At 40.7% G+C, this 26,590-nt stretch overlaps 1 protein-coding gene across 1 annotated transcript in view; it reads right to left on the bottom strand.

Moving 5' to 3' along the window:
• Nucleotides 1-26,590, bottom strand: part of LOC101326122 (cell cycle control protein 50C-like) — a 43,146-nt gene that overhangs the window by 15,052 nt on the left and 1,504 nt on the right. Inside the window, exons 2-8 of the mRNA XM_019922738.3 lie at nt 26,417-26,557; nt 25,212-25,410; nt 21,407-21,517; nt 14,016-14,117; nt 12,665-12,752; nt 8,701-8,841; nt 3,019-3,228 (exon numbers count right to left, since the gene is read on the bottom strand). Coding sequence (XP_019778297.1) covers nt 3,019-3,228; nt 8,701-8,841; nt 12,665-12,752; nt 14,016-14,117; nt 21,407-21,517; nt 25,212-25,403 — 844 coding nt within the window. The 5' untranslated portion in view covers nt 25,404-25,410; nt 26,417-26,557. The remainder of the gene's footprint in view (nt 1-3,018; nt 3,229-8,700; nt 8,842-12,664; nt 12,753-14,015; nt 14,118-21,406; nt 21,518-25,211; nt 25,411-26,416; nt 26,558-26,590) is intronic.

Raw genomic sequence — 26,590 nt, forward strand, 5'->3', positions numbered from 1 at the left:
ATATATATATATACACACACACACACACACACACACACACACACATATATATACACACACACACATATATACACACACACATATATACACACACACATATATACACACACACATATATATATACACACACATATATACACACACACATATATATACACACACACATATATATACACACACACACATATATATACACACACACATACACACACACACACACATATATATATATATATATTTTTTTTTGGCTGTGCTTTTTATCACATGGGATCTTAGTTCTCTGACTAGGGATCGAACGTGCGGTGAAAGCACAGAGGCCTAACCACTGGACTGCCAGGGAAGTCCTGAACTGTATAATACTGCTGGTTTTGTTGGTAAAAAATGGTTGACTATTCAATTTCATATAGTCTAATCTTTACCAAGCAGTATGTTGTATTTTGTTGGAATGAAACTAAGTAAAAACAAGTCTTCCCTCTAAACAGTTGTAATCTATGAAAGAAATTCTGACACAGATAGATCTGAATGACTTATAGACAACTCACTAGTGAACAAATATAGTTAATTTCTAAACCCAAGGAAATGAAAAGACTACAGATAGGTTTTGCAGCAAACCTAAATTTGCGTTTAAGGATCAGAATACCCAGGGTAGGCTAAAGTCCTTCATAGGCTAAGGTATGAATTCCTACCTCTTGGAAAATTCTTCAAGAGGAGTGAAGAGCAAAAAAAGTAGTAAGATAGATGGCAAAACGTTTTTGGTGGGAAAACTAAAGGTGGTGCATTCATTTGAGATTTGAAAAGGCCAGCATCCCTCACTGCTGGGGAGAAAGTGTTTAAACTGGCTCTGCTATCGTTAGCATTTGAATGATGTCATTTTGATCATGCATGTGGCCTGAGGTTTTTAAACATCTGGTGCCTTTTGTAAACCAAACTAATAAACAAATAAAGGCTTCTCATAGCAACAGCATTTCCCAGCAAAGCTCTTAAAAGGCCTCAAGTCACTTGGCAACATACTATTTAAAGGCACAAACTTGTTAGGAAAGCTAGTTCTCTTTCTTTTCCATCAAAATTCCTCACTGTCACCAGGTCCTTGGGCGCCATCTCAACTCGGCTGCCTGACTGTTCCATTAAGAGGGTCTTTTCCTCACACAGTGGGTCTTTTCTCCCTTAGAAGTGGTAGCATTTTCTGCAGCTCAGGCTTAGTTCTCCTTGCATATTAGCCAGGCAGTGAGGCTGGACGGAAGGGTTCAACACAGGTGGTGCAAGCATAGGACTCAAGCTCTGGACTGAGGTTTTTTGCTAAAGATTTAGATTTGAGAGTTATAAGCATTAAAATACGACTGTGAACGAAGATGCCCAAGGAAGGCATGTTTCAAGCAGAGAGATAGTGTCTCCTTTGTTCGGAGCATGGACTCTGTCTTCTCCTCAACCCTAAACTCACTGAAATGCATTATGAGGGCAGCAGTACACGATGGGCTTTTTTCCTGTGTCTTGATTGCTACCATAACTGCTTTACTCGTAAGGGCAATCACAGAAAAAGTTGATGGGAACAGAAGGTCCAACTTGACAGACTATTGCCAAGCAATTTTCAATCTCAAATTTTCTAGGAGGGAGAGAGAGGGGTTGATGAAATCCTATTCAGAAGGTAATATTCTATTGCTTACTCTCTGATCTGTACATACAATGCTGTACAAGACAGAGCAATTTCTGGTTTTCCTTTTCATAGACTAGAATTAGGGACCATGCTAAAGGAATGGCTGGAGGCAAACCATATTCCTGGTCAGTAAACAAAAGGAGGCAATAAGTTGAGAGGTAGAGATGGTGTCACATCAGTGGGGGTATCTCTGCCCAAGGAACATCCCCACTCCCCTGTCAGAGTGGAGACATTTGCGCTTTGCTCTAGGACAGAAAAGAAGAAAAGATGGAGCGTTGAACTGAAACACACGTTGTTGTTCACTGACCCAAGAATCTCTCAGTCAAGCTCCCTGAGAGGTAAAGAAACAAAGGAGGTAGACAGTTTGGTGTACAGATCCTCTAGCCGGCTGGGGGGCCCCGTGAAAAACTCCTAGCCGGTAGCCCTGAAATGCTATGGGGTTGCTGATGCCTAATCAGGCTGACGTCTCAAAGCTGTGTACAAGTCCTGGAAAGACCTGCCTCTGAGAGAATTCTGCCTCAGGGAGAATCAGAAAGGGACTTCAAAACTAAGTCTGAAGACCAGAGTTAGTATAAATTGTGTTTAAATATATAATTTTTAAAAGATAGTGTTTGGTGTCATTTTGAAGTTAAGTCCTTCTTGTTCTTAAGTCAAGAGTTACATTTGTATTTTTAAATTAAGTGAAAACATTTCAGAATCTCATATTAAAGTATGTCTCCTAATGTGGACCGTATGTCCATAACCAAAGCACTGGCTCCTGCTAGCTGGCTTCGTACCTAATAGAGAAAGAACACAGCATCCTCACTGCAGAGCTTGTAGCATGGCTCATGTGGGTTGGATGAATGTAACCTGCCCTTGATTCCAGGGCTCCCTTAGTCTATGCTACTTTTGCCTAAAATAAAAGGTTCTACAATCTCTCTCAGTTTTCATTATTTTTAGTCCATATTTCAAATTTACTTCTTAGTAAACCTCTCTCTCTTTATTTCCAGGGTCCTCCATGTCATCCCATCCTATACGGCAGGCTTCTCCTCATTGTTTTAGATCTCTAGGCCCAGTGTTACTTAATCTTTCTTCAGGGACAGAAATAGCCCTTCCCTCCTTATCCATACCTACTTACCTGATACTGCTATTGACTGTTGTTCCTTTAAAAACAACAACAACACACATTTAATTATATATAAAGTGGATACAAACTATATGGTGATGGAGTGACAGTACTGCCTATAAGATAAATATGTATTTCTTTTACATATATACAGATTCGATTGGTGAATAGAAAGATATAGAATGAAATATTCAACAACTAGTATCCAGATGGACACTGATTGTCCTTCATCCCCAGAAAGAAAACTGGAATAAAAGGATACTGTAGGTTATGTTGAAACTATAACTACCAGCAGGCAAGCCTTCAGTAAAATGCTCTATTCGATGGAGTCGGCGGTACAGTTTTTTGAAAGTGGGAAATGCGGCTGTCCTCATCCACACAATGAAGTCGTCATTGATGAAGCCATTGTTTCCTGGATCCTCTTCATCTAGTTCATAGGCAGGCTTAGGCCAGTTCGGAGGTTTTGTGGTTCCTGTGGAAAGTTAACAATGGATGTGGTTGAGTAAAATCATCTACCACCTTTAGTTTTTCTTAAAATGCAGAGAATGAAACAACTTCCGTATTCTTGAGGAAAGAGGAATCAAAATTACAAAATTTTTTTTAAAAGTATGTGTGTGTAAGCTACCTGAGTACACAACCATTAAAAATAATGGTTATGGGCTACCCTGGTGGCGCAGTGGTTAAGAATCCGCCTGCCAATTCAGGGAACATGGGTTCAAGCCCTGGTCTGGGAAGATCCCACATGCCATGGAGCAACTAAGCCTGTGTGCCACAACTACTGAGCCTGCGCTCTAGAGCCGCGAGCCACAACTGCTGAGCCTGCGTGCCGCAACTATTGAAGCCCGCGCGCCTAGAGCCCGTGCTCCACAATGAAGAGTAGACCCTGCTCACCACAGCTAGAGAAAGCCCACACGCAGCAACGAAGACCCAAACAGCCAAAAATAAATAAATAAATTAATTAATTAAAAAAAAATAATGGTTATAAGGACTCTAAGGAAATGTGGGGGGAAATGCTGATGATACTGTCATAGGGTTAAAAAAAGCAGAATATCATATGTATATTATGTATTCAAATATATAAAATGTATAATAAAGCATTGAAAAAATAGGTACAGCAAAATTATAATAGTGGTGGTATTCGGTGATAGCATCATGGGGAATGTTTATTTTCTTTAACATCATTAGTAAGGTAAAGAAAGCAAATTAAAACAAGATACCATTTCACCTAAAAATAGGTTTATATTTAAAGAAAAAAAGAATGACAACCATTGATGAGGCAGTGGAAATGGGAACTCCTGTACACAGCAGATAGATGTGTGGATTAACCACATTTTTGGCAATCTAGGAACATGCAGCAAAAGATTGGGGACTTCCCTGCTGGTCCAGTGGGTAAGACTCCACACTGCCAGTGCAGGGGGCCCGGGTTCGATCTCTGGTCAGGGAACGAGATCCCTCATGCACGTCACAACTAAGAGTTCACATGCCGCAACTAAGGAGTCCTGCATGCTGCAATGAAGAGCCCGCATGGCACAACGAAGATCCTGCATGCCACAACTAAGATCTGGCGCAGCCAAAATAAATAAATATTTTTTAAAAAAGATTGAATATATTTTGCATCCATTTTGGCCCAGAAATTCTCCTTCTAGGACTATATTCTAAGGAAATGATTATGGAAGTGCAAGAAGATCGTGTTGCATGGATACTCCCTGCAGACCTGTACCTAAGAGCTCGAAGTTGGAAGCAAGGAAGAAGAATTTGTAGAAGGGAGAAGGTGGAGAACAGAGGTGTTGCAAACCTGGAAGCCTGGTAGGTCTGGGTGCTGTGCTGTAGGAATGCTGGGAGCACCGGGTGAAGTCTGTTGAGTTTACTCTCATCCTCATACTTCCCACTTTACCGCCCTGGGCATGACCGTCTCTCCCACTCAACAGCAGACTCTTAAGTTCAGTGTCTTCCTCATCGTTTTTTCACTGGCATTTAGTCCAGTGCCTGGCACATGGTAGGTGTTCAATCAATGCTTGATAAAGGGATGAGCGATTCCAATGAAAGCTGACAGAAGCTGATAATAAACAGCATTTTGAATTTTAAAATAATCAACAAGAGGAAGTTGTCCAGTGAACTTTTTACTTGCATAAAACTGGTTCTACTATTTGTAGGAAACCATTCTTTCTCACCTGTGACAACTGACTATGTTCTCCTAAAAGAAACCCAGTCTTATTTTCTAAGCATGGGCTGTAGTGCTTATAAAAGCATGTGCTAAATTTGGCTGGATTAATCTGAAGTATGTTGGTATACTTATGCTTCCTCTGGAAATAATCCTTTGCTGGAGAAACTTTCTCTCCAAAAACTGTGGTGACGTTGGCCCTTCCCAAGAATTCGATTGCTATTGCTAGAAGAATATTGATCGAAATCAAAATTGCCTTTGGTACCTGCATGGGGACCTCACCCACTCTCTACTTCAGCCAGAGCTCATGCTCAAGTCAATGTGTCCTATAGGCCAGTGATAGCCAAGTCACCCAGGGAGTGAAAAATGCAGGTTCAAGCATGCCTTTCCGTATCAACCCCTAATCCTACCCCATCCCATGTCTCCAGAGAGTATGAGAAGCATGGTGAAAGAAGCATCAACTTCTCTCATTTTCCAAGTTCAGCTGCGTCCTTGGTATTCATCCATTCACTTAACAATAAGTATTCCTTGATTGCTCACTTATATCAAGCACTAGGGATATAGCATGAGATCTAATCCCTTTCCTCAAGGTGTTCACATAAAGTGGGGATGACAAGTATTCAAATAGATAATTATAATAAAACATGGTAACTCTTACAATAGAAGTAAGAAAGAGTAGGAGTAGGAGATAAGAGAAAGCCAAGGATGCTTTGTGTTATATGCTTGTGGTTATGGTAAGACAAAACAATAGCATATTGCCAAGTTCCTTCCAAAAACTGGGAATTTAATTACAGATACAGTGACCAGACATGCCAGTTTGCCTAAGACAGTCCCAGTTTATGTCTGTTGTCCATTATCTCATCTGATTCAGCACTTATCCCAAGCAAATAATGTACATATAATTTCATCCTTTCAGCCATGGTCTTAGCTAGTAGTGAGATACCCATGTACAGTGAACAGAGTGCTTACTTTAATTAATGAAAGATAACCAGTGGCCCTTCATAGCAAAACATAACATATCCCTGTGACCTCTGCCACAGTTTGACATTACAGCCCGTTAGGCCACAGCCTATGTTTTGGTCTGTGAGACATATGGAGCTGCCAGGCTGCAAGTCAGTGGGGCTGGTGGGAAATGTGGGATATTACAGATTATGTTATAGGCACAAGATGTAGTGTGGAAAATAGATGCTGAGCAGTCTTGCTGAGAGTAGTTTGAACTCTCTTGCAACAGTGTTATTTATTATATGGTGTAAAAATATAACTACCTTATTGTTTGGTATCAGTTTTTTATTTGCTAGTAAATCCTTTTGGCTGTGAAGAGCTAAAACAAGGAACATACATGTTTAATGAAAAATTAAGCACAGTTTTTTTAAAGAAAGTTGATGAATGTGATACTTGCAATGTTGGTTGACATATACCCCCCACCACAGGAACCATCATGATGTCAATGACCATGGGAAAAATCAAAAGACATAAATTGCTGAAGAACATCAGAGTCTACTTCAAAAGTTTGCACTTATTTCTAAAAGCAATTACACTCCAATAAAGATGTGGGGAAAAAAAGAGTGTATTCAAAGACAGTGCTTTGCCTCAAGGAGCTACAGAAAGTCCACTTGTATACCATTATGTGAGCATGACTTTTCATTTAGATCAAATAAGTTTCCTTCTAGTTGCACTTTTTTACTAATTTTTTGTTTATAATCAAAGGAAAACTTTAATGTTTTGGCTCTATGAGCACAAAAAGAACCTCATAAACAGTTAAATGAAAGCAGTTTTAAATCAATGTCTTCAGATGTATTCATCCATTTGAATACATTGGTTTGATTTTTTTTAATTTGATTCTTCATGGAATCAAGGCAAAGCTTTTCAATATTCAGTATTGGAAGATAAAACTGACATGATTATAAATATTACTATAAATTCAGTTAAAAAATTCAACAATCAAGTGTAAATATTTTGGTTTTATAGTGATAACATAAATGCAAATTTGGTGGAGCACAACATCAGAGTAAAGATATTTTCTTAGCAAATTGAGAAATTTATGGAGAAATGGGCTTAAAATTGGTTGTGAAACATATAATTAACAACTGTATCCAAACAAGCTACAACATTTTGTTAATCAAAAAAAGAGCTGTAGTTGTGCAAGTTTAAATATTTTCATATATTCACAGAGGAAATGAACTGCAAAATTTTTACAATGATAAAGATGTTAAAGAAATGCTTTAGCATGAGAGTACATGTGGTCTGTCTTTGCTACAAATCATCAACCAAAATTTTAGAAATGTCTGAGCCTTCAAAGAACTGTTTTCTATACCAAATGATATGTCCTACAATGATCCTGAACTTTTTCTTGGTAAATAAGCCCTCTAAGTTTTTGTGGAATTTTATTCAAAATAGTTGTAAAGTTTTAGACAAAGTATTCTACACATGGAATGCCACAAACCTTAGTTTTTGAGGATATAGTTAATTGTAATTATTGAAAATCAAGTTTGCAAACAAGAAGCTATTGAAATTTACCCCTATAAGCAAGGGAACAATTGAACATATTATATAATGAGAGTTCAAAATGTGTACAAGATTTAATTTTTAAATTCTATAATTGTGCTTTGAAATATCTCAATTTATGTGAAAACTATTTTGATGGAGCTCCTATTTTAATTGGATAAAATTTTCTTCTTGATGAGAATTAAATGATATCCAGGAAATCTAAGATTTCATAGCATCTAAATTTAGTAAAACATTCAAAAAAATCATAGATAGAAAAATTGTGAAGTCAAAAAAAGACCTTGCCTATAAAAATATTTGGGCTCCAGGCATGTGGGCCTCAGCAGTTGCAGCACATGGGCTCAGTAGTTGTGGCTCGCGGGCTCTAGAGTGCAGGCTCAGTAATTGTGGCACACGGGCCTAGCTGCTTCACGGCACGTGGGATCCTCCTGGACCAGGGATAGAACCTGTGTCCCTTGCACTGGCAGGTGGATTCTTAACCACTGTACCACCAGGGAAGTCCTAGATATTTTCTCAGTTAAAAAAAAGTTATGTTCAAAAGAGAAGAATCAATTAAAGGTGCAACAATCTGAAACTGATTAACCACAAAATGCACTTCAAAAAAAGAGTGCAGACAATTTTGTGAAAAAATTAAAAATATTTTAACAAAATATTTTTAAAAATACAAAAACCCAAATTTTTCATTAGAAAAATACAGGCGCATGAAATGAAGACCGAAACTGATTAAAGTGTGTGACTCTGTATCCAGAATAATTATTCTGTTTATGTTATCTTTTAGCATTTAGATAATATTTAAAGTATTTTTTTAAGTTGGTTTAATGTACACAGATATATTATTTTAATTTTTGAAATAACTGCATTTTTAAAATAGTTTGTAATAGAATTCTTTTATATGCCCATCAATATGGTAATGTCAATTTACTGATCAATAAATAAAACTTTCGAATTAATATATAACTTTAGTTATTCTAGGGACCCCTTTCACTCTCAGAAGTGCACTAGTTTGAACAGTAAATTAATGATCACATAATTATAGATGAAGGAACAAGTTTCTTAAAACATTGCCTTTTCCTAATGGTAAACTAGAAGGAACTGGGGTACCAATCATTTCATGTTTCTGAAAGATATGTGATGGAGGTGCCCACAGGTAGGAAATATTATAACCAAAAGCTAGTCAGCAAAGAAGTAAACAAGGAGGAATCATAAACATGCCCCCACACATCAAAACCAAAGTTTCTATAAAGAGAGGAGAATATTGAGCTAATGTATGGATCTTACCTGCAAATGCACTAGAAAGATTTTGGAAACTTGGATTCTGAAACTTGACATACTTGTCTGTCCACCATGTAATTCCACTCCTTATCATTGGTACTTTGATATGGATAGATGAATTAAGATTGTAAGAAAGAATAATGGTGTCTGTAGGGAAATTAAAAACTGTGTTAGATTCAAGTAAGCATTTTTTGCCACACTTGGAAGTGCACAACCAGACACAGCTTAAAAAGCAGGGTTTGAAGACTCTCCACATGCCTACATGGCATAGATGCTGGAATCAGAAGACTATTCTTTTTCTTGCTAAGGCCCCAATTATTGAAAAATACTCTTAGACTCCATTTGACTCATGTTTCCTAACTACTTCAAATCTCTGGTAAGGGAGAACTTATTTGCAAATGAAATACCATAAATCAGTGGATAATATATACAAACAGTATTTTAAAAACTGCCATTCATCCTACACCCAATGGGACTCACCCACGATTAGGGGTCCAGCAGCGATGCGGGAGACCCTGGGGGAGACGGTGGGGCAGGAGCGTGAAGGATCGGAAGCGAATGCGGCCAGCGCATTCCCTGTCCACTTAGGCACCTGGGAGCCTATTGGGCTCCTGGGCCTAATCCTCTGCCCTCAGAGCCTCCCTCCTGCAGCGCAGAGCCAAAGCCTTGCCTCTACACCCCCACCCAGGGCCCTACCTCCAAACTCCTGAACGCCACACTCCAGAGGCCCTCCTTTTGAAGTGCTGCAGCTACCCTTTCCCGCAGGTCCTAAGCAGAGGCCCCGCCCTACACTTGAACGTCACCCCCACTCCCGCCTAGGGAGACTCATTAGCCAGACTCATCAAGCAAAAAAGGGAGAAGACTCAAATCAACAGAAGTAGAAATGAAAAAGGGGAAGTAACAAATGACACTGCAGAAATACAAAGGATCATGAGACATTACTACAAGCAACTATATGCCAATTAAAATGGATAACCTGGAAGAAATGGACAAATTCTTTGAAAAGCACAACCTTCTTAGACTGAGCCAGGAAGAAATAGAAAATATAAACAGACCAATCACAAGCACTGAAATTGAAACTGTGATTAAAAATCTTCCAACAAACAAAAGCCCAGAACCAGATGGCTTCACAGGCAAATTCTATCAAACATTTAGAGAAGAGCTAAGACCTATCCTTCTCAAACTCTTGCAAAATACAGCAGAGGCAGGAACACACCTAAACTCATTCTATGTGGCCACCATCACCCTGATACCAAAACCAGACAAAGATGTCACAAAAAAAGAAAACTACAGGCCAATATCTCTGATGAACATAGATGCAAAAATCCTCAGCAAAATACTAACAAACAGAATCCAACAGCACAACAAAAGGATCATACACCATGATCAAGTGGGGTTTATCCCAGGAATGCAAGGATTCTTCAATATACGCAAATCAATCAATGTGATACACCATATTAACAAATTGAAGAAGGAAAACCTCATGATCACCTCAATAGATGCAGAAAAAGCTTTCGAGAAAATTCAACACCAATTTATGATAAAAACTCTCCAGAAAGTGGGCATAGAGGGAACCTACCTCAACATAATAAAGGCCATATATGACAAACCCACAGCCAACGTCGTTCTCAGTGGTGAAAAACTGAAACCACTTCCACTAAGATCAGGAACAAGACAAGGTTGCCCACTCTCACCACTATTATTCAACAATAGTTTTGGAAGTTTTAGCCACAGCAATCAGAGAAGAAAAAGAAATAAAAGAAATCCAAATTGGAAAAGAAAAAGTAAAACTGTCACTGTTTGCAGGTGACATGATACTATACATAGAGAATCCTAAAGAAGCTACCAGAAAACTACTAGAGCTAATCAATGAATCTGGTAGAGTAGCAGGATACAAAATTAATGCACAGAAATCTCTTGCATTCCTCTACACTAAGGATGAAAAATCTGTAAGGGAAATTAAGGAAACACTCCCATTTACCATTGCAACAAAACGAATAAAATACCTAGGAATAAACCTACCTAAGGAGACAAAAGACCTGTATGCAGAAAACTCTAAGACCCTGATGAAAGAAATTAAAGATGACATAAATAGATGGAGAGATATACCATGTTCTTGGATTGGAAGAATCAACAGTGTGAAAATGACTCTACTACCCAAAGCAATCTACAGATTCAATGCAATCCCTATCAAACTACCAATGGCATTTTCCACAGAATTAGAACAAAAAATTTCAAAATTTGTATGGAAACATAAAGGACCCCAAATAGCCAAAGCAATCTTGAGAAAGAAAAATGGATCTGGAGGAATCAGGCTCTCAGACTTCAGGCTATACTACAAAGCTATAGCAATCAAGACAGTATGGTACTGGCACAAAAACAGAAATATAGATCAATGGCACAGGATGGAAAGCCCAGAGATAAACCCACACACATACGGTCACCTTATCTTTGACAAAGGAGGCAAGAATATACAATGGAGAAAAGACAGTCTCTTCAATAAGTGGTGCTGGGTAAACTGGACAGCTACATGTAAAAGAATGAAATTAGAACACTCCGTAACACCATACACAAAAATAAACTCAAAATGGATTAGAGACCTAAATGTAAGGACAAGCACTATAAAACTCTTAGAGGAAAATATAGGCAGAAGACTCTACGACATAAATCACAGCAAGATCCTTTTTGACCCACCTCCTAGAGAAATGGAAATAAAAACAAATGCAAACTATGAAACTTAAAAGCTTTTGAACAGCAAAGGAAACCATAAATAAGATGAAAAGACAACCCTCAGAATGGGAGAAAGTATTTGCAAATGAAGCAACTGACAAAGGATTAATCTCCAAAATATATAAGCAGCTCATGTAGTTTAATATCAAAAAAAGCAAACAACCCAATCCAAAAATGGGTAGAAGACCTAAACAGACATTTCTCCAAAGAAGATATACAGATTGCCAACAAACACATGAAAGGATGCTCAACATCACTAATCATTAGAGAAATGCAAATCAAAACTACAATGAGGTAACACCTCACACCGGTCAGAATGGCCATCATCAAGAAATCTACAAACAATAAATGCTGGAGAGGGTGTGGAGAAAAGGGACCCTCTTGCACTGTTGGTGGGAATGTAAATCAGTACAGCCACTATGGAGAAAAGTATGGAGACTCCTTAAAAAACTAAAAATAGAAGTACCATGTGACCCAGCAATCCCACTACTGGGCATATACCCTGAGAAAACCATAATTCAAAAAGAGTCATGTACCACAATGTTCACTGCAGCACTATTTACAATGGCCAGGACATGGAAGCAACCTAAGTGTCCATCAACAGATGAATGGATAAAGAAGATGTGGCACATATATACAATGGAATATTACTCAGCCATAAATAGAAACGAAATTGAGTTATCTGTAGTGAGTTGGACCTAGAGTCTGTCATACAGAGTGAAGTAAGTCAGAAAGAGAAAAACAAATCCGTATGCTAACACATATATATGGAATCTAAAAAAAAAAAAAAGGCTCTGATGACCCTAGGGGCAGGACAGGAATAAAGACACAGACATAGATAATGGACTTGAGGATATGGGGGGGGGAAGGGTAAGCTGGGACGAAGTGAGAGAGTAGCATTGACATATATATACTACCAAATGTAAAATAGATAGCTAATGGGAGGCAGCTGCCTGTCGCAGGGAGTTCAGTTCGTGCTTTGCGACCATGTAGAGGGGTGGTTTAGGGAGGGTGGGAGGGAGATGCAAGACAGAGGGGATATGGGGATATATGTATGCATATAGCTGATTCACTTTGTTTTACAGGAGAAACTAACACAACACTATAAAGCAATTATACTCCAATAAAGACGTTAAAAAAAAAATAAACTGCCACTCAGCTACAGGAGTAATCTTCTGGATATTTAGATTGTTACACACTCATGAAACGGAAGATGATGGAGATAGGAAAAGACACCTACCATTGAACATGCTATTGGCAATAGCACCACAAGGAGCGATGGGGATCCCATTGTGGGAGGTTTTGAATGGAGCACAGTTTCTAACATCCTGGATGAGAAATGATACAGGAAGAAGTGTTTTTGGTAAAATCTCTTAAAATGCTGGAAGTGAAAATACTGGCAGTGTAAATCAACCCATGCTGCTCCACTGGCACAGATCGAGATTATGGGCTGCTACCTGCTGTTCCCAGGCGGCTGGCTGACCTAGACTAGACAATTTTTGTGTTTTGGAGATATGTATGTGTGTACGTGCACGTGTGTGTAGTTTCTTTCCTCATTGACAGTACATTGCATACCAAATATGTCTGCAGGAAGAAATTTTACTTTGCTTGCTGTGCTAAATACCACACTAAGCCCACAATGGAATATATTTTTAAAAGCTTTTTCTTATTGGAGTGTAACTTATATTCTAAAACGTATATAAATTGTGATTCTACAGTTGGATGACTTATCACAGGGAAATCCACCCACCTAACTACAAGAATACATTTTAAAAAGAGTGGCTGCTAAAAACCATTTGGTTATCCCTTTTATATAATGCCAGTATAGAAAAGGTTTCCTTCTATCTTTTCTTGCCAGCATGCTGAATATCATTTACCAAGAGTTAAATTTTGTAATCTTAGGTCTGAAAGAATATTCATTAAACCAAAGGCTTTCATTCAATCAAGTAGAGCCCAGTTTCCTAAAACTAGGCTGATTGAAGCCCCCAGTTATACAAAGGACAATGGTGGATATAGAGTGAGCTAGGCTGAAACCAATCACTCAAGGTTACTATCAAAATGGTTGGTACATCCATCAACTAAAATAGGCAACTTTAAAGATAACTACAGAAATTAAGTATGAGAAAATAATATTAAAATCTAATCGATGTGCCAGTCATTCAAAGAAGCAAAAAACTCTACTGTTTGAAGAAGCTCCAGTATGCCATCAACTTTATTAAGAGAAACATAAATCCTGAATTGTGGTTGAAAGGTACTTGAAGATTTGCCCTTCTGACACATTCATTATTACCAAGACCTGGGCAGTCCAATATGTATCTGGTTTTAATATAAAATGCTGTCAAATAAAAAAATGGTTGGTGCATGAAAGGCTAAACATCTAATTGGACAAGATTCACATTCCTGCTCTGAAGAGGGAAAGCAGCAGTTATCCTGAATACTCAGCCCCTTCAGTTCATGAAAGAATGAAATGAGCATTTCTGTCTTGTAAAAATTTAGCTTTTGAGTTTATTTTCCATACTGTCTTTTAGACTGAAAGATCCATCTGGCTTAAAAAAAAAAAGAGTATTATACCAAGTTAAAAAAAGCCTTACCTTTACATCTGTACCCACCAGTTGGGTATTACTTCTGGATAGAATATATCGATAGAGGTTCTGATAGAAGCCATACAATTTGTAGTACATATAAACATTACCCTGTAGAGGAGAACAGCAAGATGTAAGAAAAGAGAAAAATAAACTGAAATATTAATAAACACGGACAGGAGTTTTAAAATATAAGAAGTAGTACCAAAAAATATTGATGTGAACTGAAAGTTTCTTTATATCAGATAGAAACCCAAGAAATTATTTTTAAAAATCAGTATTGGAAAATCCTGGTCTATACAAAATTATTAAAATGACTACATAACTTATTTTTAATGTCTTTGTAAGGGCTACCACATTCCTGCCTTGAAAAAATTTTATAACTAGCCTTTGTATTCTCAATATATAAAATTTGATTTCACAAATATTTCCCAGCAATACTAGGAAAGATCCTTTGTCTAGGGGTTGTGGTAAGCATCAAACTCACATGGTCTCAAAGCAGATCCATGAAACACAATTTAAAATTGGAGCCACTGAGCATGTTTAGGCGCATGTTCACAATTGCCCATGTGAAAGACACAAGCCCAGCTCCTTGGTGTCCAGCTCCGGTGTTGTCTTTTTATCACTAGGATCTAGCACAGTACTGGGGCATATTATACTTGGTTAAGAAATGGTGAACCATTTGTTATGGACAAAAAGATGGAATAGTTCACTGATCTAGAAGAAAGGTGGTTTTCACCTTAGCAATAAGTAGCCTTGTGGCCATGAGAGATGGGCGTTTTCATGGATTTTGCCGAATGAGGCTGCCCAATCACAGGCTACCATTGTGCTTCTACATTCATGGTGAAATACCAAGGCCCTAGAACTTCTCCTTTTTTTTTTTTTTTTTAATTTGTATTTATTTATTTTTGTCTGCATTGGGTCTTCATTATTGCGTGAGGGCTTTTCTCTAGTTGCGGCGAGCGGGGGCTACTCTTCGTTGTGGTGCTGCAGCCTTCTCATTGCGGTGGCTTCTCTTGTTGCGGAGCACAGGCTCTAGGAGTGTGGGCTTCAGTAGTTGTGGCATGTGGGCTCAGTAGTTGTGGTTCACGGGCTCTAGAGCACAGGCTCAGTAGTTGTGGCACACGGGCTTAGTTGCTCCGTGGCTTGTGGGATCTTCCCAGACCATGGCTCAAACCTGTGTCCCCTGCATTGGCAGGCGGATTCTTAACCACTGCGCCACCAGGAAAGCCCCTTAGAACTTCTTCAAGTGGGCTTGATATAGATTTTACTAACAGCACATATGATGCAAATGTAAATGTCCAAGGTAGCTATTTATAATTAATATTCTACCTCCAAAATAATGAAGGTATGCATCTAAAAATATGAAGGCCTAAATTTTATTAAGTGCCTCCCATATGTCAGGTGCTATGTTCAGTGCTAGAAATACAAAAGTATTACTTTACAGTTCCCTGAGTCAACTGATTCTTTTATGCTATGCAAATTTGGCCTCGCCCTAAGGACCTTTAAGAGGATGAGTATGGAAGATGGGAGCTGGTACCCAGGTTAGGCTGAAAATAAAGGTCATGGTAAGTGTGACCAGTTACAGAAAACAACAAAGGCTGAAGAGCTTAGTCCCTGGTAAAAGAAAAGCCTCTGGAACACTGAGAAAGGGAGAAGCTGGGCCCTAAGAGGCGGGCTGCAACATCGTAAACAGACAGCACGGATGTGAAGGTGAACAAGCCAGGCATAGCAGGAATGACAGATTATATTTCCTCACCAAAGGAACCTCTACTGATGACACATAACTACAGAAAATATGAAATCCATGGAATGGAACTTACCATACATTTTCTTGGAAGCTAAAAAGAGCATTCTACTTACCCAAAGGTATATACTCATATAATCATGACAAAATAAATAGAGAACACTCACATGCTGGGGACAGAAGTGTTTTAATAAACTGTTTTCAATAATTCTTTGTCCAAGATTTTACAAGGCCTCCAAGATCATCATCTTTTGATTAGTCCTAGAGGCACAATGCACCTTATAGTGTTTCTTTTCTTCCATGGTACTTGGTGCAGGATTCCTAGTTTAAGGCAGAGAGCCTTGCGTGGGTCTGTCATCTAGCGTGTGTAATGTGTGTGAACTTGTGGGCAGAAGGCTTTGTGCTTGCCCTGAGTGGTTTGGTTAGATTTTTATGAGAAAGCCTTTGCCTCAAAGGAATGGTTAGCAGCTGGTAACACTTATTTGCCTTTAGGATTTCAAAGGACACAGACAGATGGGAACTTGAAGCCCTTTAAGGTTTTATCTTTTGGATTTTTTTTTCTTCAAAATTTTAAGCACCCTGTGCCTCCCAAGAAGGAACCAATCCTGCTGACACCTTGATTTCAGACTTCTGATTCCTAGAATTGTAAGAAAATAAATATCTAGTGTTTAAAGAAAAAAGAAAAAGCAACACTAACTTTTACTTTCGGGGGGCAGCATGGTGAGTTGAGGAAGGCAAGAAAGTACACAATTGTAGAGAACTAGAATTTTGACCTTTAACAAAAGAGCACAGATATAAAACTTCCCTCATGGGACTTTATATAGATATCACTTACAACTCAAGTACTACTCAGTAATTTTCTCATAATTTACATCAGACTTACAAAAATGATTAGAGATACAGATGTATTCAGAATATTACTGATGCCAACATGCTTTCATCTGGGATCAAGGGGGAAATAGGAAAGGGACACATAAAACCAAAGCTTCCTAGAGCATAAAGAAATATAATTTATCACTTTATCTTTTTTTCCATTCATTTAAAATTTCGGCAAACATTGTCTAAGCATCTACCATGTAAAATATACTGTGCTATGCCCCTGTGAAGGAAGCAAAGATTCTTATGTTCATTCAATAAACATTAATTGGGCAACTACAGGGTGTCAGGCATAGTTATAGGTGCTTGGGATACAATAGTGAGAGACAGACAATAAACAATACATATAAAAACTGTTCATTTATATAGTAAGTTGGAAGGTGATAAGTACTATGGAAAAAATGGAAATTACAGTAAGGTAATAAGAATCAGGAGTGCAGGTGTGAGGTGAGCAGACAGAATGAAGTATGAAATAGGATGGCTACTGTAGGCCTGAGTAGGTGATGGCTCAGCCAAACCGGACCTGAAGGCAGCAGGGGAGTTAGCCGAGTGGATGTCAGGTACAGAGAAGAAGCGAATGCCTGACTTGTCTGAGGAATGAGGGGGCCGGTGTGGTCAGAGAGGGGGTGGGGAAGAGAATGGAGAGAGGAAGTTAGGAGGAAGTAAGAATCCAGATCACATAGGCCTTGTAAGGACTTAGGCTTTTTCACTGAGTAGAAAGAGAAGCCATTGCAGGGATTTTTGAACAAAGGAATAACATGATATGACTTATACTTTAAAACGTTCACTCTGGCTGCTCTATTGAGACATGGATACAACAGGGAGACCTGATAGGAGGCTACTGTAGAAATCCAAGTGAGAGGTGAGGGTGGCATGGAGCTGGGTAGTAGCAGCAGAGGTGGGCAGAGGTGAGCAGACTCTGGATATATTTTGAATGTAGAACCAATAGGATGGATTGGATGCAAGGTGTGAAAGAACGAAAGGAGTCAAGAATGACCCCTGGGCTTTTAGCCTGAGCACCAGAAGGACAGAGTTCTTTTCAACTGAGATCGTCTGCGGGTGGAATAGGGTTTTTCTGGGGATGGGCGTAGAGTAAGTAAGGGGAAGAAGTGGATATTAGTTCGGTTTTAGAAACATTAAGCTGAGATAGAAAACAGAGAATTGGTAATCGATAGCATTTAAACCTAGGAGGTAGATGATATTTCCAAGGAGGTGAGTGCATACGGAGTGGAGATGAAGACTGAAGGCCGTGACTAAAGCCCTGCAGATCTCCACGTACAGAGTTTGGAGAGGGCTTCCCTGATGGTGCAGTGGTTGGGAGTCTGCCTGCAGATGTGGGGGACGCGGGTTCTTGCCCCGGTCTGGGAAGATCCCACATGCCGCGGAGCAGCTGGGCCTGTGAACCATGGCCACTGAGCCTGTGCATCTGGAGCCTGTGCTCCACAACGGGAGAGGCCGCGACAGTGAGAGGCCAGTGTACCGCAAAAAAAAAAAAAAAAAAAAAAGAAAGAAAAATAGTTTGGAGAAAATAGGAGGAACAGCAAAGGAACCAAAGAAGGGCAGTCAGGGGACTTCCCAAGTGGCGCAGTGCTTAAGAATCTGCCTGCCAGTGCAGGGCACATGGGTTTGAGCCCTGGTGCGGGAAGATCCCACATGCCACGGAGCAACTAAGCCCATGCTCCACAACTACTGAGCCTGTGCTCTAGAGCCCACGAGCCACAACTACTGAGCCCACATGCCACAACTACTGAAGCCCACACGCCTAGAGCCCATGCTCTGCAACGAGAAGCCCCCACTCGCCACAGCTAAAGAAAGCCCGTGAGCAGCAACGAAGACCCAACGCAGCCAAAAATAAATAAATTAATTAAAAAAAAAAAAAGAAGGGCAGCCAGAGGGCAAGGAGGAAAACCAAGAGAGTAAGGTCTCCTGGAAGCCAAGAGAAGAAAGCATGCCAAGGAGGAGGGAGTGATTGCCTGTGTCCAGTGTGTGACAAGGCACTGAGGACGGAGCACTGGATTTATCCACAAGGAAGTCATTGGTAACCTCGCAATTTCACTGAGTGTTAGGGCCATGGGTGGGTCTTTGAAAATGAGAAGAGAGGAATTGGAAATACCCAAGAGAGATGACTCCTCTGAGGAGTTTCCCTGCTAATGCGAGGAAAGAAATAGGCAGATAGCGGGCAGGGAAATTTGGGAGAACAGAAGAGTGCTTTGTTTTTGTTTTTTAAAAGATAGGTCAAATAATATGTTTGTGTGCTGATGGGAATGATCCAGTAGAGAGAAAATTTGATGATATAGAGAGATGACAACTGCTGAGTTAAGTCCTTATAAAGGCAAGAAAGGCTAGCATCTATCACACAAGTGGAAAGGTGAGCCTTCAGATGAGAGCATGGGTGGTTCACCTGTGGTAACACGTGGGAAGGTTGAATATGTAGTGCAGATACGTCTGGACGTGTATTTGTGTGGTGTGGCATGTAAAGCATGGTCCCTTTCCTCAGGGAGCTTCCTGTGAATAGAGGAAATGAGTCTACAGGATATTATATGGGCGATTGTAAGTCCATAAGAAGAGTTAAAACAGCACTCTCAGGATACAAATGTGGGCAAATTCTTGCTGGAGACATGAGCGAAAAGGAGGCTCAAGGAAGTGTTTGGATATTAGTGGCTTAAAACAAGTGAGATCTTACAGGTGGGAGTGAGAGGGGAGACTTTCTAGGCAAAAGAACAGCAGGAACATAAAGAGTTGCATCATGGAAAAGCAAGTTGGGCAGTTTGGCAGGAGTACAAGGTCTCCTGCAAAGATAAAGATGAAAAGGTGGCTGGGCCTCAGGTGTTGAAAAGTAATCTGAAAGAGGGCACATTTTGGGAGACAGGGTGTGGTCTACTGATTTGGCAAATAACAGTTGGCTAAAAGTAGGAGAAGCCAAAGGCTAGATGTGCAGTTAAGGTTGCTGTGATGCTAGATCAGGAGGGACTGAACTGGGGTGATGCCAAGAAAATGGAGTGAGAAAGTGGTTCGGAGAGACAGGGATTGCAGAACAGTAATCATACATCAGAGGTCTGGATGAGAAAGGAGTGGGCAGGGTAAAGTCAAGGAGGAAAATTTTGAGTCTCGGTGATGGGATCTTTCCCAGAAAGGGAAGTCAGGAGGGTTTTTCAGGAGATGACGATGAGTCTGGTATGGGGAGGAAGCAAGGCCTTGAGGATGGGATGTTCAGTGACAAGCTCAAGAGAAGGCCTGCCTGCACGTGAAACATCACATGCAGAGTCATCTATGCAGGGGAAGGAGGGGAGACGGATCAGGTTAGGGAGGAGGTGCTGTGGGAGAGGTGCAGAGTCCAGAGGACAGGACAGGACCTTTGAAAAGTTTCAAGAAATACATTTTCTTTTTTTATAAATTTATTTATTTATTTATTTGGCTGCATTGTGACTTTGTTGCTTGCGTGGGCTTTCTCTAGTTGTGGCGAGCGGGGGCTACTCTTCGTTGCGGTGCGTGGGTGTCTCATTGCGGTGGCTTCTCTTGTTGTGGAGCACGGGATCTAGGCTCAAGGGCTTCAGTAGTTGTGGCTCGCGGGCTCTACAGCACAGGCTCAGTAGTTGTGGCGCATGGGCTTAGTTGCTCCGTGGCATGTGGGATCTTCCCCGACCAGGGATTGAACCTGTGTCCCCTGCATTGTCAGGCGGATTCTTAACCACTGCGCCACCAGGGAAGTCTCGAAATACATTTTCATTTGATCAAGTCTTTGCTACCTAGTAAGACTGTGGTGGCCCTGAAAAGGTGCCTCTTGATCTCCTACTGCAGGGAGCGTAATCGAGGGGTGGGCGCGGCTGCTGTGCTCTGAGGTCATCCTATGTTTGCACCAAGGCCATGCTTCCCATTGCTGCTCCCAGACAATGGCTGAGCAACAGGGATACTGAGGTAAGGACTCTCTGTTGGGGTTGCTGAAACTTTCTTAAGAATACTCTGCAGTCTAAGACCTTTCTTCCCTCTTCCCCATCTCTCTACCCTCCTCTCCCTCTGTCCCTCCTTCCTTCCTACTCTGCTTCCCTCTCCTTCCCAGGGGTCAGAGCTGTGCTGTGGTCTGACAGCTCTCCCAGCCTCCTCCAGCTTCCTCCATATTTTCCCTCGCAGGCAGTTCCCCCAGTAAATCTCTGGCATGTCTAATCCTGTCTTGGCATCTGCTTCTCAGAGGACCTGGACTAACACGAGACTTTAATCAGCCCCAAAGCAGGGATGTCTCTTAATATTTCTCTGGCATTTCTCACAGTGCCTGACAGCCAGGCCGAGTCGCCTTAGGGATTAGGCAACTGCATGTGTAGAATGACTAGGAGGGGAGGACACAAGGAGTGTCCCAGGTATGTGACCTTTGACACTAACTCACTGTGTGACCTTGGCCAAGTCACTTAACCTCTCAACCCATTAATCTCACTGTAAAATGAGTGGTTAGATTCAGTAATTTCTATGGTCCCCTCCTGTGTTGACATTTGGCATAGAACCTGTTTGATTGATGTTAAGAATTGTTACAAAGCTGGGTGGGTAAAGAATCCGGAAATTTAGACATAAGGAGAAGAATGAAATTCCAAAGAAAAAAAAGGGGGTGGGAGCAGAGAGTCGAACATGAACTCAATACTTTATAAGATCCCCGCCCCCCATTCCCACCCTGCGTTATTTCTTGTATTTTCAGTTTTGGACATTTGGTGGAGATCATGAATTTACTGCCACATGTTAAATAGGAGGAGAGCAGCGTACAGCCAATTGAAGGCGCTTGAATCTCACTTACCTTCATTGTCTCTGGAAGGACAAAGGGAATAGAGCAGTTGCATTCTTTGTCAAAATTAGCAGCATTTTCCCGCAGTTTTGCACAATTTGCACATTTTTCTGTGTAATTAATCTGTCAGGCAGGGAAAATAATAATTATTAATTAAAAAGGGATGTGAGTACATATCTTAAAATTAAAGTCCTGAGTCCATCAAAGTCTCCAGGCTTTCTAGGTCAAGGGCGTGCTATCTGGGACATGAACCAAGGTCAGCCCTGTGGATGTGTGGGACGAGTGGGTCTCCTTACAGCCTTTCATTTTGGGACCCAGCTGCATTTTGCCACTTACTTGGAGTTCAGGGTTTCTACTACATATTTATGTAACCTGCTATGATGAAGCCTTATGCCTCCATCATAAAAAGTTACCACTAGGAAAATATTAGTCAGTGACTCATGAGAACTGGGCCTGCAGCCTGAGTCTAATCAGCGTTATGGGAAAGTCACTTCACTGTTTTTCCATTTTATTGTATGGAAAATATTTATACTAGTGAATTATTCTACATGGTATCTAGAGGAAGTTTTTAAAAATGACCAAACATAGAAAAAAAAATGTTTCCAAAATGTAGAGTTATCGATTTATGTGAAGCAATTGTTTTTAAAATGTTGTTATATTATTTTTTAAAGTTAAGTTCTGTGCAAAATGGTATAAGTGGACTCTTTAAAAAAGGGTAGTGGGTCCCGAATGGGCAAATCCTGTGAGCTCTGGCTCAAGGACTCAGTTATGTGAAGACGGAGCTGGAAGGAGAGCAGGGAAGGGGGGCTCAGAGAGAGGCCACGAGGCTGTGCATTTCCCTTCCGCTCCAGGAAACACTCATCTCAGGCTCCCAGCGGTGGTTGTGAGGTCCTGCTGGTCGCTGCTGCTTTTTCCTCACTGTGTTGAGGAGTCATTAGAAAAGTCTGGGAATGGGAAAGGAACAGGGAAGCAAGGGACTGGCTTTCTCTTCAGTCAATTGCCAATGGGATTTTAGATTCTTTGGGAGAGAAGAGCAACAAGAAAGAAAGAAGGAATTTTCAATGCTTGCAAAGCCACTGGGTGTTTGGAAGTCAAAGAGGTAAAGTGTGGATACTAAATTAAAGATTAGCCAAAAGGCTACTTAATTGTACTTAGATGCTTATATTTACTTAAATCATTCTTTAAGTATGCAGCAAGACTTGAACTGTTTTTTTAAAAATACTGATGCCTTTTCTGTTAGTGACACTGCATTCTAATTTTTTAAAAGCATTGAAGAACAGAGCTGTACCTAATTGAGACCTACCAATAGCACACTGAACTGTGACTGAGGAAACGGCTGCTAGTTCAGCCAGTCTCTGATCCTGAGCTCCAGGGCCCACATTTTGTTCATCAGCATCATTTTGGCTAGCAATTAATTGATTTGTGAGGTCATTTTAGTAGTATACACACTAATCCATGGATTCTTGAGAGAGTTCTATCAATGCCGAATTAGAAAAAAATGTCTTTCATGATCAAGTAATTTTTGAGTAGATGATATCCAAGGTGCTTTCTAGCTCTAAACATTTTATGAGGGAAACATGCCTTTGATCTACTGTCTACTTTTGCTGCTCAAACCTATAGCTCTAAAATGACAGCAAAGATCATAGTCTGGTCCTCACAGAATTTTGGAAAGGCAAGAATTATCATTCTTGCTTAAAGTAAACTGCAAAAAGGGCACATTCTCGGTGTGCCCCAGGGCTAAGTGAGAAGAGGAAAGCCAGCTCCGAGCTCTTCTACTAGGTGTGTGTTGACCACACTGGCCTGGGATACATCTTATACATCCTGATACATCCTGATACTCAGGATCAGAGACTGGCTGGACTAGCAGCCGTTTCCTCAGTCACAGCTCAGTGTGCTATTGGTAGGTCTCAATTAGGTACAGCCCTGTTCTTCAATGCTTTTAAAAAATTAGAATGCAGTGTCACTAACAGAAAAGGCATCAGTATTTTTTAAAATAACCGTTCAAGTCTTGCTGCATACTTAAAGAATGATTTAAGTAAATATAAGCATCTGAGTACATTCACCTTACCACCCATTACAACAAAACACTTCCATTGCAAAAGAGGATCGGTCTCTATGGGTGGTTTCTGATTTTCCTGTATAAAAGCAAAGTGTTAGAAACGGTCCTCTCTGAAGTGGCTTAAAAGAAAAGTCAATTGGAAAATCCCCTTAACATCATGATAAAATCATTCTGTTGAAAGCTGTTTGCAGAGTGGCCTTGGCCAACCATGGAGTGAGGTTCTCCTCACATCGCTAAGGTGACATCATTCAGCAATTGCTGTCTCTTAATGGAGGCTGCACTTCAAAGAGGGTGGGGATGGGTGCCCAGAAGGGAGGAAGCTGGAAGGACATGGGAAGGGGAGGAGAAGAACCAGAAAGAAAGGGGTTGGTGAAGGAGAAAATAGAACAGTAAACAGGATGAACTTTATGGAAATGAATATCAACCTTATAAGCCAATTACTTTGCTATCGTCTTCAACAAGGCAAGTTTACTTCCCTCCTGCCATTTTGCCTTTTTCACTTGGTGGGGCCTGGTGGTTTACATTACCACCCTGGAGGACTCAAGAGGACTTAGGGGCACCTGCCAGGAGCTGGGGGGTGGGGTACAGAAAATTTCAGTGGAAAGGCAAGAGAGCAGTGTGTGTTGGTAGGAGGAGTGGGACCTAAAATGCAATTTTCTTCTTTGAAGTCCTCGCTATTTGCCATAATCCATTCTTTGAGTAAGTGTGTGCCTGTTATGCACTGGCGACGTGCAAGGAAGGGGTTGTGGATATGGCAAACAAGCCAGCCGTGGCTGAGCCCTCTGTTCTTAGCACACACTACCTTACTTACTCTATCGTTAGGTCGTTGAGGATGGAGTTCAACTCTTACAAACCTTACTCATCTACACACCCAGAAGGACTCTGAGCACCTTCAGACACTCATGAACGTTAAATCAGGGTTGACAGACTTGGCCTTCATGGTAATTTTGCCACTCGCCTATGCGGGGAGAGGGAATACATGAGCTTTCCATGGCTGCCTTCAGAGTGGAGGTCATACGGTCTGGGATGTCGCATAACCTGCTGAGCTGATTTGCATGAAACATGTACTTAATTTATTAGACCAAATGCGGGCATGGCCTCAGACCAGATCTGAGCTCCCCCTCCCCAGACCAGCTACTGGGCTTCTCATCCTCCAACAGCTTGTTGTCAAATCGGCAAAAGGCTTGTAACTGAGGGGTTCACTGCTCAACTTCCACTTTTCTCACTCTGAGTAGAACTTGGTTTATTTTGCTAAGTATCCTTCAGAGGCCAGAAAGATTTGTGTTCTTGCCTTTCCCGGATAAAGCGATGATCTCAGACGGAATTTATTTGCAAAGGGAAAGACACAATGCTTGAAAGTGGGGCAAAATTAAGACCTATATCTTTGGCTCTTGGCTCTTTTTATCGATATGATTCACGGGTCCCTGGCAGTCATTTGGTCTTGCCTCTCCTCCCGCCTCTACCAGTCACTTGCTCGGTACTCTGCCAGCATAAAAAGCTCCTGACTTTGCCAGGCCCCTGTAAACAAAGGTGGCTGAACTGACCAGTGTGAGAGTAATTGTCCTCAAGAGGGAGAAGGGATGAACAAAGCCACCACATAGAGGCTCTTTCACCATCTGCACCTGCCAGCTGAAAAAGGGATGCTCCAGTCTCATCTGCTTCCCTGTTGGGGGGCTGGGTTCTCAAACTGACCACTCTTTATAGTCCGAAAGCTGAAAATTCTTAGAAATTGCATCCAAAAAGTGAGATGGGACACACCTCTACTTCCTTGATGGTCTTTGCAGACAACAGAAGGATGACGCCCACTCCAAGGCAGAACACGCCTGTGGCAAAAAAGCCGGAGAGGATTTTGTTGGCTGAGAGCTGTAGCTGGTAGGCGGGCAACTGCTGCTGCTTCACGGCACTGTTGTCTGGCAATCTGGACTGGCAGTCCTGGGATTTCCTCTTCATTGTGGTTCTGTGGGTGACCCAGATATACTTTTGAGACATTTATAACATTACTGCTCAGAGTAATACCACATAATGGTAATATTGAGAATTACATGAATCTTCCTTTGCCCTCGCAAAGTCTTTCTGCTTTCTGGAATTATTTCTTAACCAGACCCGATTTCCACAGCTCCCTTCAATCAGCCATTGTTGGGTATGTTTTACGTAGGCCCAAAAAACTTGTTGTGCTAACTGCCATGCCTAGGAGGAAGAGTCTCCAGCAGGTCTGTATAAACCAACATCTGGCAACATTGGGAAGCAGTTACAACGGGCTATTTCTGGGACGTGGTGGCTAATTCAGGGCAACCCTTCCTGAAAGGGCGAAAATGGATTTATCCTTAAGAACTTGCCCAAATCCTTCAAGATTAATACAAATAATAGAAGTGAGTGCTGTCAGCTTTTCCCAAATGTGGCTGTCCCTTAACGTGAATATAAACGAAGTTGGGAAAATGCTCTCAGATTACAGCTAACTTTGCTCTTTGTGATAATGAGGAAGGGAGAAGCAAACAGGGATTGCAGAACACAGATGACTAATCTCAGTAGTTTCCAATTTTTTCATCCATAAGAAAGGCTCTGGCAGAAAGCGTAGATGAAAAACATCTCCTCCTAACCTTTCCTCAAGCACGCGCTTTGAAGTACCCCAAATGATGCAAGAGAAAGGAAGAGCAAAATAGATAATCACTTAAATGTTCAATATTCCCATATGGTATTATTGGGTTTTTTTTTTTTTCACTTATTAGAAATCCACTAACATCATTTTCATTACGCTATTAATAATTACTTCCTCTTCAAGATGCATTTAAGATGTAGAATTAGGATTTAAAAAGAATTAGGTAGCATGTGAGTTTCTAATTTTCTTTTTTCTATTAACATTCGGCAGAGAAGCCATATGTTGGACTATTTTTGTATTAAAGAAGACAATAACTTTGGCAAATCTACCTAGTTTAAAAGAATACAAAACAAATGCAATTACTTACACTGGGAGGTTTCCAATTCAGAGTCAAAGCTTTCCCTTGCAAAACTGGAAAAAAAGCAGAACACCCATGGGGACTTTTCAGCAAGCCATTTGAATCTGGCTTGGAGGTGGTGACGAGTATGGCTGTTGGTATCAGACAGATCTGTGTGAGAAGACGGCAGTGAACACTCGGAGT

This window comes from Tursiops truncatus, chromosome 4 (genome assembly GCF_011762595.2).
Source record: "Tursiops truncatus isolate mTurTru1 chromosome 4, mTurTru1.mat.Y, whole genome shotgun sequence".
NCBI lineage: Eukaryota > Metazoa > Chordata > Mammalia > Artiodactyla > Delphinidae > Tursiops > Tursiops truncatus.